This window comes from Trypanosoma conorhini, assembly GCF_003719485.1.
Source record: "Trypanosoma conorhini strain 025E chromosome Unknown Tco_14.4_contig_00198, whole genome shotgun sequence".
Classification (NCBI taxonomy): Eukaryota; Euglenozoa; class Kinetoplastea; order Trypanosomatida; family Trypanosomatidae; genus Trypanosoma; species Trypanosoma conorhini.
Window position 1 is genome coordinate 9,201 of NW_021704278.1, and position 11,086 is coordinate 20,286.

An 11,086-nucleotide genomic window follows, 5' to 3' on the forward strand; every position below is an offset into this window, starting at 1 on the left:
CCAGCAGCCAGGCAGGAACACCCTTGAACGACTCCGCCAACATCACCGATCGCGAACGCTCAGGGCCTCGCTGCTCTGTTCGTGCGCCGGCCGAATGCGTAAGAAACGCCGTCCGCCTGGACACGGTAAAGAGAATGGCCCCAAGCAACTCCAGAAACTCAATGGGGACGCAGTCGTCGAGGACCGTGTCGGCCACGGCGTAGGCCCCGCCCGGAAACTTCGGCACCGCCGGATTGCCCGCTGCAGCCGTCGGCGTCGGCGGGTTCGGGGCGTTGACCCCCGCCTCCGCCGCCGCCTCCGCCGCCGCCGCCCCCTCCTCCACGCCGCCTTGATCGAGGAGCAACACCCGCTGCACGGGCCTCGCACCGCGGCGCAGGCTTTCCTGGTAGCGAACCTGCCTCGGGTTGGGGTGACTGTAGACGTTGTCCCAGACTTGCACAAAGAGGCGAAGGAAGAGCTCATACCACCCTTGAATGGAGCTCGGCACCACTGCTAACCCGCCGGTGACACCGTTCGACGCCTCTGCGGCATCGCGAACCGCTGACTCCACATCGGGGCCCGCCGCAGACATCTTCTGGACGGTTTTGAGCACCGCATCTAGCGTGCGGGCCGCCAGTCGCTGGACGTGCGCGTCACCCCAGGTGGACACCGGCTGGCGCATCAGCGCCTCGCAGAGTGTGGCGAGTGGCGGCAGCAAAAACGGGTAGTAGTTCTCATCCGTGAGCGAGGGCAGCAGCGTGTTAAACAGCTCAAAGGCGCACTGCAGCATCAAGCTGCTATCCTTTACTCGAGATGCAAGATCCATGGCGAACTGAATTCGGTAGGCGCTACGCATGTGCCACAGCTGTACCTTTTTGAGGCCGTACCGCTGCTCAAACGGCACCTGCATCATGAAACTCTTCCCATCGAACGGCAACAGACCCGTCGTATCAAAGTTGTGGTACGGAATGCGACGCGCCTCCACCGTCGACATCCACAAGAGTGCGGAGACAAGCGTCTGAAGCTGCAGCGTAGACGACACGGCCAGAACCTCCTCGTTGGTGCGCACCACAAACATCGAGGCTGGGTTCTCCGTCGACTCAGTCGCGGCAGCCGTGGACGCGGCGTCCACCTCAATGCTTTGCCCGTCAGGCGTCCCGCCCTCCTTGTCATTTTTCGCAAAGGCCGCGTAGAGAACATCCTTCGCCCGCTCCGTCATGCTATTGAAGCCCAGTTTTCCGCACGTTGATACGGCGTAGCACAGGATCATAAAGGCGGAGTAGGCGCTCTCGCCCTGCGGCTTTGTGCTTGCGCCCGTTGTGTGAAACTGCCCACGACGGTTCTCGTGGCGCTGCAACAGATGGAAGGCCCCTTCTAACATTTCACGCTGCACCTTGGTCTGCAGCTGATGCGGCGCGAGGCACATGAGGATGAGGGCTTGAAGAAGTTCATCCCCTTCGTCTCTGGCCCAGGCCAGCAGCCGCCCCCTCTCCTCCTCGCTCACCCGCGGCATCTCCGGCTGCGTCCGGAGGAGCGACTCGAGAACGTTGGCCTCCTTCATCGTGGTGGCCCCGTACACCTTCGTATTGGCCTGCCGCTCCATCACCAGCTTGATGTCCGACTTGTGCTTCTCGAGCGCGGCACAGTGCTGGTGAAGGATGGACGAGGTCCAACGCAGCTGTACCAGCCAACGAGTCAACTCGGTGCGCATGTCGCGTATCTCCTGCTCCCGACGGATGCTGGCCACTTCCTCGTCCCTCTCCAGCGCCCCAGTTGCGCCCGGCGCGGGGGCGCCACGTGTGGACGCAGTCAAGTGGCTGCTACTCTCCTTGGGGCTCCGCTTCTCCTTGTGCGGCTGTGTGGGGGGCGGGGCAAGGCAGCCGAGGGCCATGCGGAGGGAGGCAAGCGCCATGCGTGCTCGGTTGCACTTCCTGCGCAGTGCACGCATGGGCCCATCCAACACGCGAAAGCGTTTGCTACGCTCCCCGGCGCTCTTGCCGACGGCTGCCTTGACCGACGCCGCTGTCTTTGTGCCAGCCTCCCCATCGCCGGCCCCGTCACCACCGCCGCCGGCGTCCTTTGGCCGATTCGAAAACTCCGCCTCCACCTGCTGCACATACGCCAGGACGAGGTGGCCGACGCTGACCCCGTCGGAGAGGCCACTGTTCACCTTGGCCCCCAGGTAGGCGCAAACAATCCTATGATACATGTCCGTCGCCTCCAATTCCTCCTCCTCCTCCTCCTCTGCTGCTGCTGCTGCTGCCTCCCCCCCCTCCACCCCACCACCAGCACGTGATACGGTTTTGTTTGCCCCAACGGCGGTATTGGTGGGAGAGGGCGTCAGAGCAGAGGCGGAGAGCAGCGAGAATGGCGCAAAGGCGCGTACGCGCTCCTGCAGAAGCCCAGCGCCTTCCTCCATAATTCCCTGATAGATGGCAGCAAAACTGCTAGAGAGGACGGTGGAGGTGCCAAGCATCGGCGTGGTTGACGAGGGGGGCGGAAACGCCGGAGCGACGACGGTGTCCTTCTTGCTTTGCTGCAGGAAAGCATTCACACTGATGCCGCCGGGGCCGGCGTAGAGTTCGGTGAGTCGCTCCAACGCCTGCGCAATGGCGGCGAGATCGCCGATACGCGCTGACGCCTCTGAACCCACGCGCCGCATTCGTTGCAGTAGTCGCAGTGCAACACCTACAGTGTCAAGAAGCCGCAGCTGTAGCGTCTTCTTGGATGGTGGCACTATTTTTCTGATGCTCACACGTTTTGTGTGCTTGCCCTGCTTCGCATCCTCCTCTTCCTCCTCCTCCAGCTCCCCGTGGCGCTGCAGCAGGGACGCGGCACTGCAGGTGCAGAAACAGGCGTACAGTTGCGCCCGCGTCCCCTCGTAGAGGACGCGGTGGAGTAGGAGTGTCACCAACAAGGCCTCCTCATTCACGGGTTCCGTGAGGAGTTGCTTCGCGGACAAGAGCTTTTCAGCATCACCGCCGCCACCGGCTGACACACTCGTCCTCGTCAAGGTCGACGCAGAGAGGCTGTGCAGTAGATGTTCTAGTGTAATACTGGCAAGGAATGACTCATCCTCCGCGGCGGGGATGCCTGACTGAACTGTGACTGGAACCCGGTTCGGCCGCCGCTTTGATGCCGCATTTTTCTTTCCGATTGCCGCGTCGTTGGCGGCGGATGCCAGTTGCTGTTGCTGCTGCCGCTGCTGTTCTTGCTGCTGGAACCACGTCTCAAGAGCTGCAAACTCCTCAGGTGGCCCCTGTTGCCGCACCTCCGGGTTCGCCTGCAGGTAAGTGGCAGTCGCGCGGTACGCGAGGAACTCCAGCGCCTCCAGCGCCCACTGACGAAACTGCTTGACCGGCGCCACGGACGCCGCCGAGAGGGTGCGGGCGGAGTGGTGACGGGGGCTCGTCTCTTGGCTCCCCGGCCCTGGCGGCGGCGGGGGGGCGGTTGCCAGCGCGAGCAGGAAGCGCAGCAGCGACCCCCACACCCGCCCCGCCACGAGGTCTTTGTTCACCACCACCTCCTGCGGCGTCTGCGGCCTCTGCTTCGCCTTCGACTGCTGCTTCGCCTGCTCCTTGGATTTGCCCTCCTTCCCCGTCACGCTTGGCGGGGCGGCGGCGGCGGCGGCTGACGCCGGTCGCTTCGGCAGCTCCACCTTGAGCAGCAGCTGCCAGGCGCGATCAAGCAGCTCAAGGCCACTGGAGGGCAACCCCTCCATCATCGCTTCCTGCTGCGCCGAGATGTTCGCCGCCGCTGCCGCCGCCGCCGCCGACTGGGGCTGCCTGGACGTGGACAAGCTCTCCGTCGCACCTCCTGACACCGCAGTTGCGGCGTTGCTGCTGCCGCGCTTCGCCGCGCTGTTGACGTACCACGCATACCGCATCACGTTAAGGAGGACGTGGTCCATGGCACGGTGCGCGACGTCCTGCGTGGCCTGCGGCGGCGGCACCGTGTCTAGGAACTCGAGATCCACCAACTCCTGGACCTTGCGTGCCGCCCGCTGCGCCACAGTGAGCGCCTCACTGTACATGGCCTGCTGCTCATAGCAGGCGGCGAGGTAGTCGTAGAGGCGCAGGCGCCACGGCAGGTACCGTACTGTCGCCAACTTGAGCGTTGCGGACTCGCATATCTCCAGGCAAAGTGCAATGTGATGGATGACGTGCGGCACGGCCTCGCTCGCTCGCTCGCCCGCCCGCCGCATCAAGTGGAGGCACATCTCATACACCATGACGCAGCCGTTGAAGAGGATGTAGTAGCTGTCATCGGGGTCCACCGCCGCAATTCCGAGCAGGCGCGACGTCGTCGCCTCAATGTGGTCCGCCGCCAGCCTAATCGTCTCCACGCGATCGCTCAACGGGGTCTCGGTGGAGAAGGCCAGGTAGAATTGGCAGTTGCCCCGCAGCAAGTCATACTGCGCCAAAAGACGCCAGGGGTAGAGAAGCTCCTTGGGATGCGCTGGGGGCTTTGACACCCCAAAGCGGTGCACCGGCACGTCGGCCGCCCCTTGCAGGCGCATCTCACTCCCCTCGGCCTCCAACCCCCCGGCGGCGTTTGCCCGCGCCGCAAGCCGCGTTGCCTCAGCCTTCGCAGCAGCCCCGCGCAACACCTCTCGCACGTCCTTCTCCAACGGATCCAGGCAGATGTCTAGCGCGTCCTCGTATGCCCCCCGCGCCTGCAGGTAGTGCGCCGCCGCAAGGCACTCCTCGGCGAGCACCGCAACGACGTCGAGGTCAGCTGTGGGCTCACGGCGGGACGCATGCGCCGGCGACCCCGCGCGACGCTCGGGGGCGCCAGTGGCGGTCATTGCAGCGCCCGCTGACGGCACGGTGAGGCTGATCGGGGTGGAGGAGGCCGAGCGCGACGTCGCGGCCGCGCGCTTTTCCAGCTCCCTCCCCGGCCGCCGTTTGTGCTCGGCGCCCGGAAGCGGCACGGAGGCGGCGGTGACGGCGGCGGGAAGGGAGCCCGTGGAACTCATCGCGATGGCGCCGCTGCGCACATCAGCGAGCAGCTGCCGCAGGCGCCCGCGCTGCCGCTGCACGTCGGCAGGGGCGGCGGCACTGAAGTGCAGGCCAACGAGGCGTCGCAGCTCTAGTTTGAAGTTTCGCCTACATTCGTCCAACACCGACATTCCCCCCAACCCCCTGCCCTCGCGGCGCTAAAACCCCACACTCGCGTCCCCTCCTTTTCTTTTCTTTTTTCCTTTTTTGTTTTACCTCCGTTGCCTCTTTTATTACTTGGTTGCTTGGTCGCCTGTGTGTGTGTGTTTTTTTTCTATTGCTTTGCTTTTTGCTTCGCTGCCCGCCACCAAAGCCAAACGGCAACAACTGAGCAGGGAAAGAGCGCAGAAGCGGGCGGAACGGCGTTGAGCGCGCTGGGGGAGCGGACGGTTTGGCTTCGGTGTGCGCCCCCCACACACGCGCCCACACGCACGCGCACAAAACACAAGATGAGCTCAAAAAAGGCACGGGCTGTGACGACTGGGCCCCTCGTTGGGAACCCAAGAGGCGGCGGAGTAGCGGAAGGAGGGGAGGAGGAAACAATAATAAAAAAAAATAAATAAATAAAAAGAAGAGGTGCTACATTCCGCGCCGCCGTTCACTGTGACTGCTTTGGAGGGAAGAAAAAACGAAAACACATCAAGCGTGCAAGAAGGCGGCAGGAGAGGCCCGGCCACGTGGCCAGCCGGATGCGTCCACGCATTCCTCGCACGCGCCTCCTGCCGGACATCCACCGCCGCCGTCGCTGCCGCCTCTTGAGTGCCCGCGTCACTGGCCCTCCGGCTTTGCCGCCCCTCTGGCCGCCGCGGGGTCCTCCGCCAGACAACGCCGACACGTCGGCTCGTAGAGGTCTGCGCCGCCGACCATCACGACCTCCTCCGCCTCCACGCGGCGCCGCGTGAAAAACGCGTCTCGGGTGCGGCACCTCGCGCATATCGCGGCGAGCTTCTCCACCGCCTCACATTGCGGTAGCAGGCGATACGCCTCACCAAAGAGCTGCTGGCGACAGTCGCCGTCGAGCGAGGCCACAAAAACCCACTTCCCCTGCGCCACAGCCGCCGTGCAGAAGTCGTACAGGTCCGGAAAGAACTGCCCCTCGTCAACTGCAATCACGTCGTACTCGCGCCAGTCCAACGCACCAGCATCACCGCCAGCAGCAGCGTCCTCCCGGCTCCTCGCTTCAGAGGTCGTGCTGCCGCCGTCAGGAGCACCGCCGACGCGGCGGCAATTACCCCCCGCCTTCACCGACGCTGCCACGCGCTGCAGCTCCCACAGTGCGGACACGGCAACGTCTGCCGCGTAACGTGTGTGTTGCGAATGCGTCGTCAGCTCGCAGGCAGCGGACGGAGAGCCCTCCGTGCCGTCCGGCAGCCTCGCTTTCGCCGCGTTGCGGTAGCGTGTGTCGCTGCGGTGTGTGACAACGAGACAGCGGCGTCCAACAGACCGCAATCGCGAGACGCGCTGAATGAGCGCTGACGTCTTGCCGGCAAACATCGGTCCGAGAATCAGCTCCAGTCGCCCCACAGGCGCGTCCTGGCGGCAGCGCCCCTCGCCGCCGTTACCCGCCATGAAGTGGTGCCCCTACACAACGTGGAAGGGGGGCACGCCGCGGACCCACCCGTTGTGGTCTATTCCCTCTTTGTTTCTGCCGCCTGGGCTGTGGCGCCGCTTCTGGGGCGTCAACTGCGGGGAGTGAGGCGTTGCAGCACAGAAGAAAGAAAGAAAGAAAGAAGACGAGAGGCAAACAGCAACAGTGACACCACGTTGCCCGGCGTCAGACGGCTTTCGACAGACACCCACACACGCTGTTTTTTTTTTATTCTTTCTTTCTTTCTCCCCCCTCTTCGCACTCACCCGGCGGGGTCAGCGCACGCACACGTGACACTTTCCTCAATTTTCTCAAAAACGCCGCACCCCCCACCCGCTAAGCGCCCACTCCCTTCATTCCTTCACGTTTTCCTTCTTTTTTTCTTTTTGTTAGTATTTCCTTCCTCGTGTTGCGTTCTCCCCCTCCCCCAGACACACAGACGCATTCACGCCACTACACACAGTCGCTTCTCGTTGGGTGCGGAGTGCGGCGTACATGTATTTTATTTTTGTTTTGTTTCAAAACCTGGCAGTGCTCTGCAGTGCCGCTTCCGCCGTTCCACCGTCGGCTCGCGGTGCGGTCATCGTCATCGCCTGCAGCAGCAGCAGCATCCCTCCCACCATCGCCACCACCACCCTCGTGCCCCTCTCAGCGCCGGAGCAGCGTCCGGGCATTGAGGTGCTTGAGCACGAAGGCCTGCTGGATGGCCATCTCACGCCAGTACTTGTAGCGGTCGCTCGCCGAGAAGTGCCCACTGTCAAGGTCCATCTTGAGCAGCACCTCGTTGGTGTCCGTCTTGAGCGCGCGCAGCTTGGAGGCCCACTTCGCCGGCTCCCAGTAGGCCACACGGGGGTCGTGCAGCCCTGCCTGGATCATGAGGTGCGGGTAGGCCTGCGCGCGCACGTTGTCCATTGGGCTGTAGCTGTTCATGTAGTCAAAGAACTTGTACTCGTTCGGGTTCCCCCACTCCTCCCACTCGCCGGTGGTGAGGGGAATGCTCGGGTCGCACATCGTTGTCATGACATCCACAAACGGGACGCCCGCCAGCGCGACCTGGAAGAGGTCTGGTCGCATGTTCAGCACGGCCCCGATCAGCAGCCCACCCGCGCTACGCCCCTCACACGCCAGCTGCGAGGGGGTGGTTAGGCCACTCTCGATCAGGTACTCCGCGCTGGCGATGAAGTCGGAAAAGGTGTTTCGCTTCGTGAGGTACTTCGCCCCCACCTCGTACCACGCCCGCCCCATCTCCCCCCCACCACGGATGTGGGCGACGACGTAGATCATGCCGCGATCCACGTAGGGCAGGTACTTGATGCTGAACTCCGGCTCCATGCAGAGCCCATACGAGCCGTAGCCGTAGAGCATGGTGGGGTGGGGCTTGCTCAGGTCGAGGCTGGCGTCGTGCACAACGGAGAGCGGGATCTTCGTCCGGTCCGGCGCCGTCGCAAAGAGGCGCCGGCAGACGTAGTTTTTCCCGTTAAACCCCCCGCCCACCTCACGCACCTTCACCGTCGTGCGGCTTCCGGCGGCGACGTGCAGGTCGAGCCATGTCGTGGGGGTCGTCATGGAGGAGTAGGCGAGGCGCAGCGTCTCCGTGTCGTACACCTTCATCTGGGAGAAGACGGGGCGGACGGCAAAGACGGGGTCGTCAAACGCCACCTCCCGCAGCACGGCGCCGGCGAAGGAGCAGCCGTCAGGGCCCACCGACATCGTCCAGACACGCGTCAGCCCCGCGCGGCGGCCGGCGAAGACGGCAAACTTCGCAAAGACGGCCACCGTCTCAATGAACGCCTCCTCGCTGTGCGGCACAAGGACGCTGCCCCACTCCGCCGGCGCACTCCGCGTGGCCAGCACCACCTTGCCGTTCATGCAATCGTCCTTGTTCGTCAGAATCACCAGCGTCTCCGTGCCATGGAGCTCCACTTCGTAGCGCACGCCCTTTTCACGCGGACGTACCAGCTCCAGCGCCGTGTGACCGTTGCCCTTGCGCAGATCCAACAGGTGCATCTCCGTCGTCTCCGAGGAGGCGGAGCCGATCAGCAGAGTGTGCCCGTCCCCCGACTTCCCCACGAAGGCGCTGAAGAGCGGGTCATCCTCGGTGTACAGGCAGACGTCCTCCGACTGTGGGTGACCCATGATGTGCCGCCAAATCTTGTGATCCCGCTGCGCCGCGTCCTTCGTCGTGTAGAAGAAGCAAGAGGCAGCCGGGCCCCACACAATTTCGCCGTTGGTCCCCTCCACCACATCCGCCACCGCGTCCTGCACAAAGCGGACGTCGTACACTTCATTTCCGCTGTAGTCCACGGAGTACGCAACGAGGGCGTGGTCCGGCGGGGCCGGCTTCACCGTGTGCACCACGCAAAACGCCTTCCCCTCGGCCAGCTTGTTCTCGTCCAGGAGCACCTGCTCCTCCCCACTCTTTCCAGGCGTCTTGCCCTGCGGGACGCGGCAGTGAATTTTGTACGACAACCCCGCCACCTCTCGGGTGTAGTAAATGTAGCCATCGTGCGGGTACGGCGCGGACATGTCCGTCTCCTGGATGTGTGAGATGTGCTCCTTGTAGAGCGTCTCGGAGAGGTCCTTAATGTCCGCCGTGCGCTCCTCGAAGTAGGCCTGCTCCAGCTTCAGGTGGTCGATGACCGCCGGGTCCTTGCGAGCATCATCCCGCAGCCAAAAAAGTGGGTCATTGCGGCGCCGTGGCGGGTTCATCGCGCCCTTCCCGCGGTCCTCGCCCTCAACGTGGCCGAACACCACCTCGTGGTCCTTAAACGCAGCTATGGGGCCGCGCTCCGCCGACATCGCAGCCACAGTAATATATATATATATATATTTATAGATATCTTTAATATATCCTTTTTCCTTCCGTGTATGCTTCCCTGCTTGCCTGTCCTCCCTCCGGCAAAACATGGCATGCACAGAGGCGAAGAAGGAAGAGGCGTATTTGGGCAGAGCAGACGGCGAGAGACCGCGAAGAGCGGCACTGTGTGCAGGTGGCTGCAAGGCACAGGGAAGGCACCCACACCCACCCACACCCACACACTCAGGCGGAAGGAGAAGGAGGCCACCGTGCCAATGGCGGCAGTAACGATGACTCTGTACATGCACCCCAGCAAGCCAAAAACTGACAGGTGCAAAGAATTTCACAGACGCGCACAGTGAGAGAGATATATATTATATGTGTACCTCTCTTTCCGTGGATGTGCGTCCGTCCTTCTTAGTTTGACACCTACATCCCTCCAAAGCAGCAACAGCAGCAACACACGTGCTGTGCTTGTCGAGCCTGTTTGTTTAGTTCTTGCGTCGCGTGACGTGGTCGTAGATGGTGACCTGCACGTACTCTGGGGTCTGAATGACGGTGCGGTTGCTGTTGTCGCCCGGCGTCGGGGCCCGCGGGTCGACGTTGATGGTCTTTCTATCCCTCTTGTGCTTCATGAGCAGCCCCATCTCGTTGGCCGCCAGCACCTGGAAGGTGAAGCTGTTGTTGTAGAAGAGCGTGTGCGTCTTCCAGTTGTAGTAGCTCAGGTCCGTCCGCCGCGGCGTGAGCCGCTTGCGCTTTGTGAAGTACTCCGTGAAGTCCTCCGTCTTCAGCCGGTGGCCGTAGTCGATGTACGCCGACACCTCCTGCCCCCGCACCATGTCGCGGAGGAAAATGATGGTCGACAGCTTCCCATTCCGCACGAGCTCCTCGCGCTTCGCCAGGGCGTTGAGCAGCGGGGCGTCGTCCAGCTTCTTCCCCGCGCTGCAGATGACGTCCACCGTCTCCTCGCGCCGCGACGGCCCCTCGAGGGCGAGCAGGCGGGCCGCCTCGAACTCCTCGCGGCTGAGGAAGTCTTTGCCCTTGTAGCCAAGCTCCACGATCTGCCGCGCGGCCTCCTGGTTGCCGAGGTAGAAGAGGTCCTCCGCGGTCACCTGCTGGTCGAGGTACTCCTCGTACGAGGCGAAGTCCAGCACGTTGCGGTCAAAGAGGTCGCGCTCGGCCTGCGCCGTGAGGCTCATCGCTGCGTCGCTGCGTGCCGCCCCCGCCGCCAGTGCCAGTGCCCGCGGCGGCGGCGGCGAGGGTGAGGCGGGGGAAGAGAAAAGAAGGGGAAGAGGGGAAGAGGTTGCAGGGGGGGCGGCGAAGCTGCGCACGCAGCGCGTGTGCCCCGGCGAGCGCATAAACACACACACACGCACGCACGCAGGCAGGCAGGCTCGAAGGAAATGACGACGAGCAAAACGGCAAAAGAAAAAAAAAAGAAAACGAACAGCGAACAACGAATGAAAGTTAAGGAATACGCAAAGAAGGGGATAAATTCTCTGTTGGGTGCAAGAAGAAAGAGAGAGTGTGTGCGAAAAGCGTGTGCGTATGCGGGGCAACAGGAGGGCACTGCTTGTAAGAAGACACACGCAAGAAAAATTAAAAAAAAAAACGAAACAAAAAAAAACTACGACTAGGGTAAGTACATAGATGACACCACCACCATCACCAGCCCCGGCTGCCACCGCAGCCCACGCACGGGGCTGCAGCAGTGGACGGTCG

General features: G+C 63.0%; 4 protein-coding genes across 4 annotated transcripts in view, besides 8 other annotated features; all 4 read right to left on the reverse strand.

The window, feature by feature from the left end:
• Nucleotides 1–5,110, reverse strand: part of Tco025E_04049 (uncharacterized protein) — a gene marked incomplete at both ends in the record, with an annotated part of 5,577 nt that extends 467 nt beyond the window's left edge. Inside the window, one exon of the mRNA XM_029370962.1 lies at nucleotides 1–5,110. This exon is cut by the window's left edge and continues 467 nt beyond it. Coding sequence (XP_029229022.1) covers nucleotides 1–5,110 — 5,110 coding nt within the window.
• A 54-nt stretch (nucleotides 5,111–5,164) lies between these two features.
• Nucleotides 5,165–5,193: a microsatellite.
• Nucleotides 5,194–5,483: 290 nt separating this feature from the next.
• Nucleotides 5,484–5,517: a sequence feature (GA-rich).
• Nucleotides 5,517–5,552: a sequence feature (A-rich).
• A 195-nt stretch (nucleotides 5,553–5,747) lies between these two features.
• Nucleotides 5,748–6,548, reverse strand: Tco025E_04050 (putative thymidine kinase; the record flags this gene model as incomplete). Its single annotated transcript, XM_029370963.1, has 1 exon — nucleotides 5,748–6,548. The coding sequence occupies one exon, from the start codon at nucleotides 6,546–6,548 to the stop codon at nucleotides 5,748–5,750; it is 801 nt and encodes a 266-aa protein (XP_029229023.1).
• A 142-nt stretch (nucleotides 6,549–6,690) lies between these two features.
• Nucleotides 6,691–6,711: a microsatellite.
• Nucleotides 6,712–6,789: 78 nt separating this feature from the next.
• Nucleotides 6,790–6,814: a microsatellite.
• A 401-nt stretch (nucleotides 6,815–7,215) lies between these two features.
• Tco025E_04051 (oligopeptidase b) lies at nucleotides 7,216–9,366 on the reverse strand (the record flags this gene model as incomplete). The annotated part of the gene is made up of 1 exon (XM_029370964.1): nucleotides 7,216–9,366. One exon carries the CDS (start codon nucleotides 9,364–9,366, stop codon nucleotides 7,216–7,218), a length of 2,151 nt encoding a protein of 716 aa, XP_029229024.1.
• A 13-nt stretch (nucleotides 9,367–9,379) lies between these two features.
• Nucleotides 9,380–9,418: a microsatellite.
• A 437-nt stretch (nucleotides 9,419–9,855) lies between these two features.
• Tco025E_04052 (putative flagellar/basal body protein) lies at nucleotides 9,856–10,722 on the reverse strand (the record flags this gene model as incomplete). Its single annotated transcript, XM_029370965.1, has 1 exon — nucleotides 9,856–10,722. One exon carries the CDS (start codon nucleotides 10,720–10,722, stop codon nucleotides 9,856–9,858), a length of 867 nt encoding a protein of 288 aa, XP_029229025.1.
• Nucleotides 10,723–10,725: 3 nt separating this feature from the next.
• Nucleotides 10,726–10,761: a microsatellite.
• A 194-nt stretch (nucleotides 10,762–10,955) lies between these two features.
• Nucleotides 10,956–10,991: a sequence feature (A-rich).
• The last annotated feature ends 95 nt before the right edge of the window (nucleotides 10,992–11,086 follow it).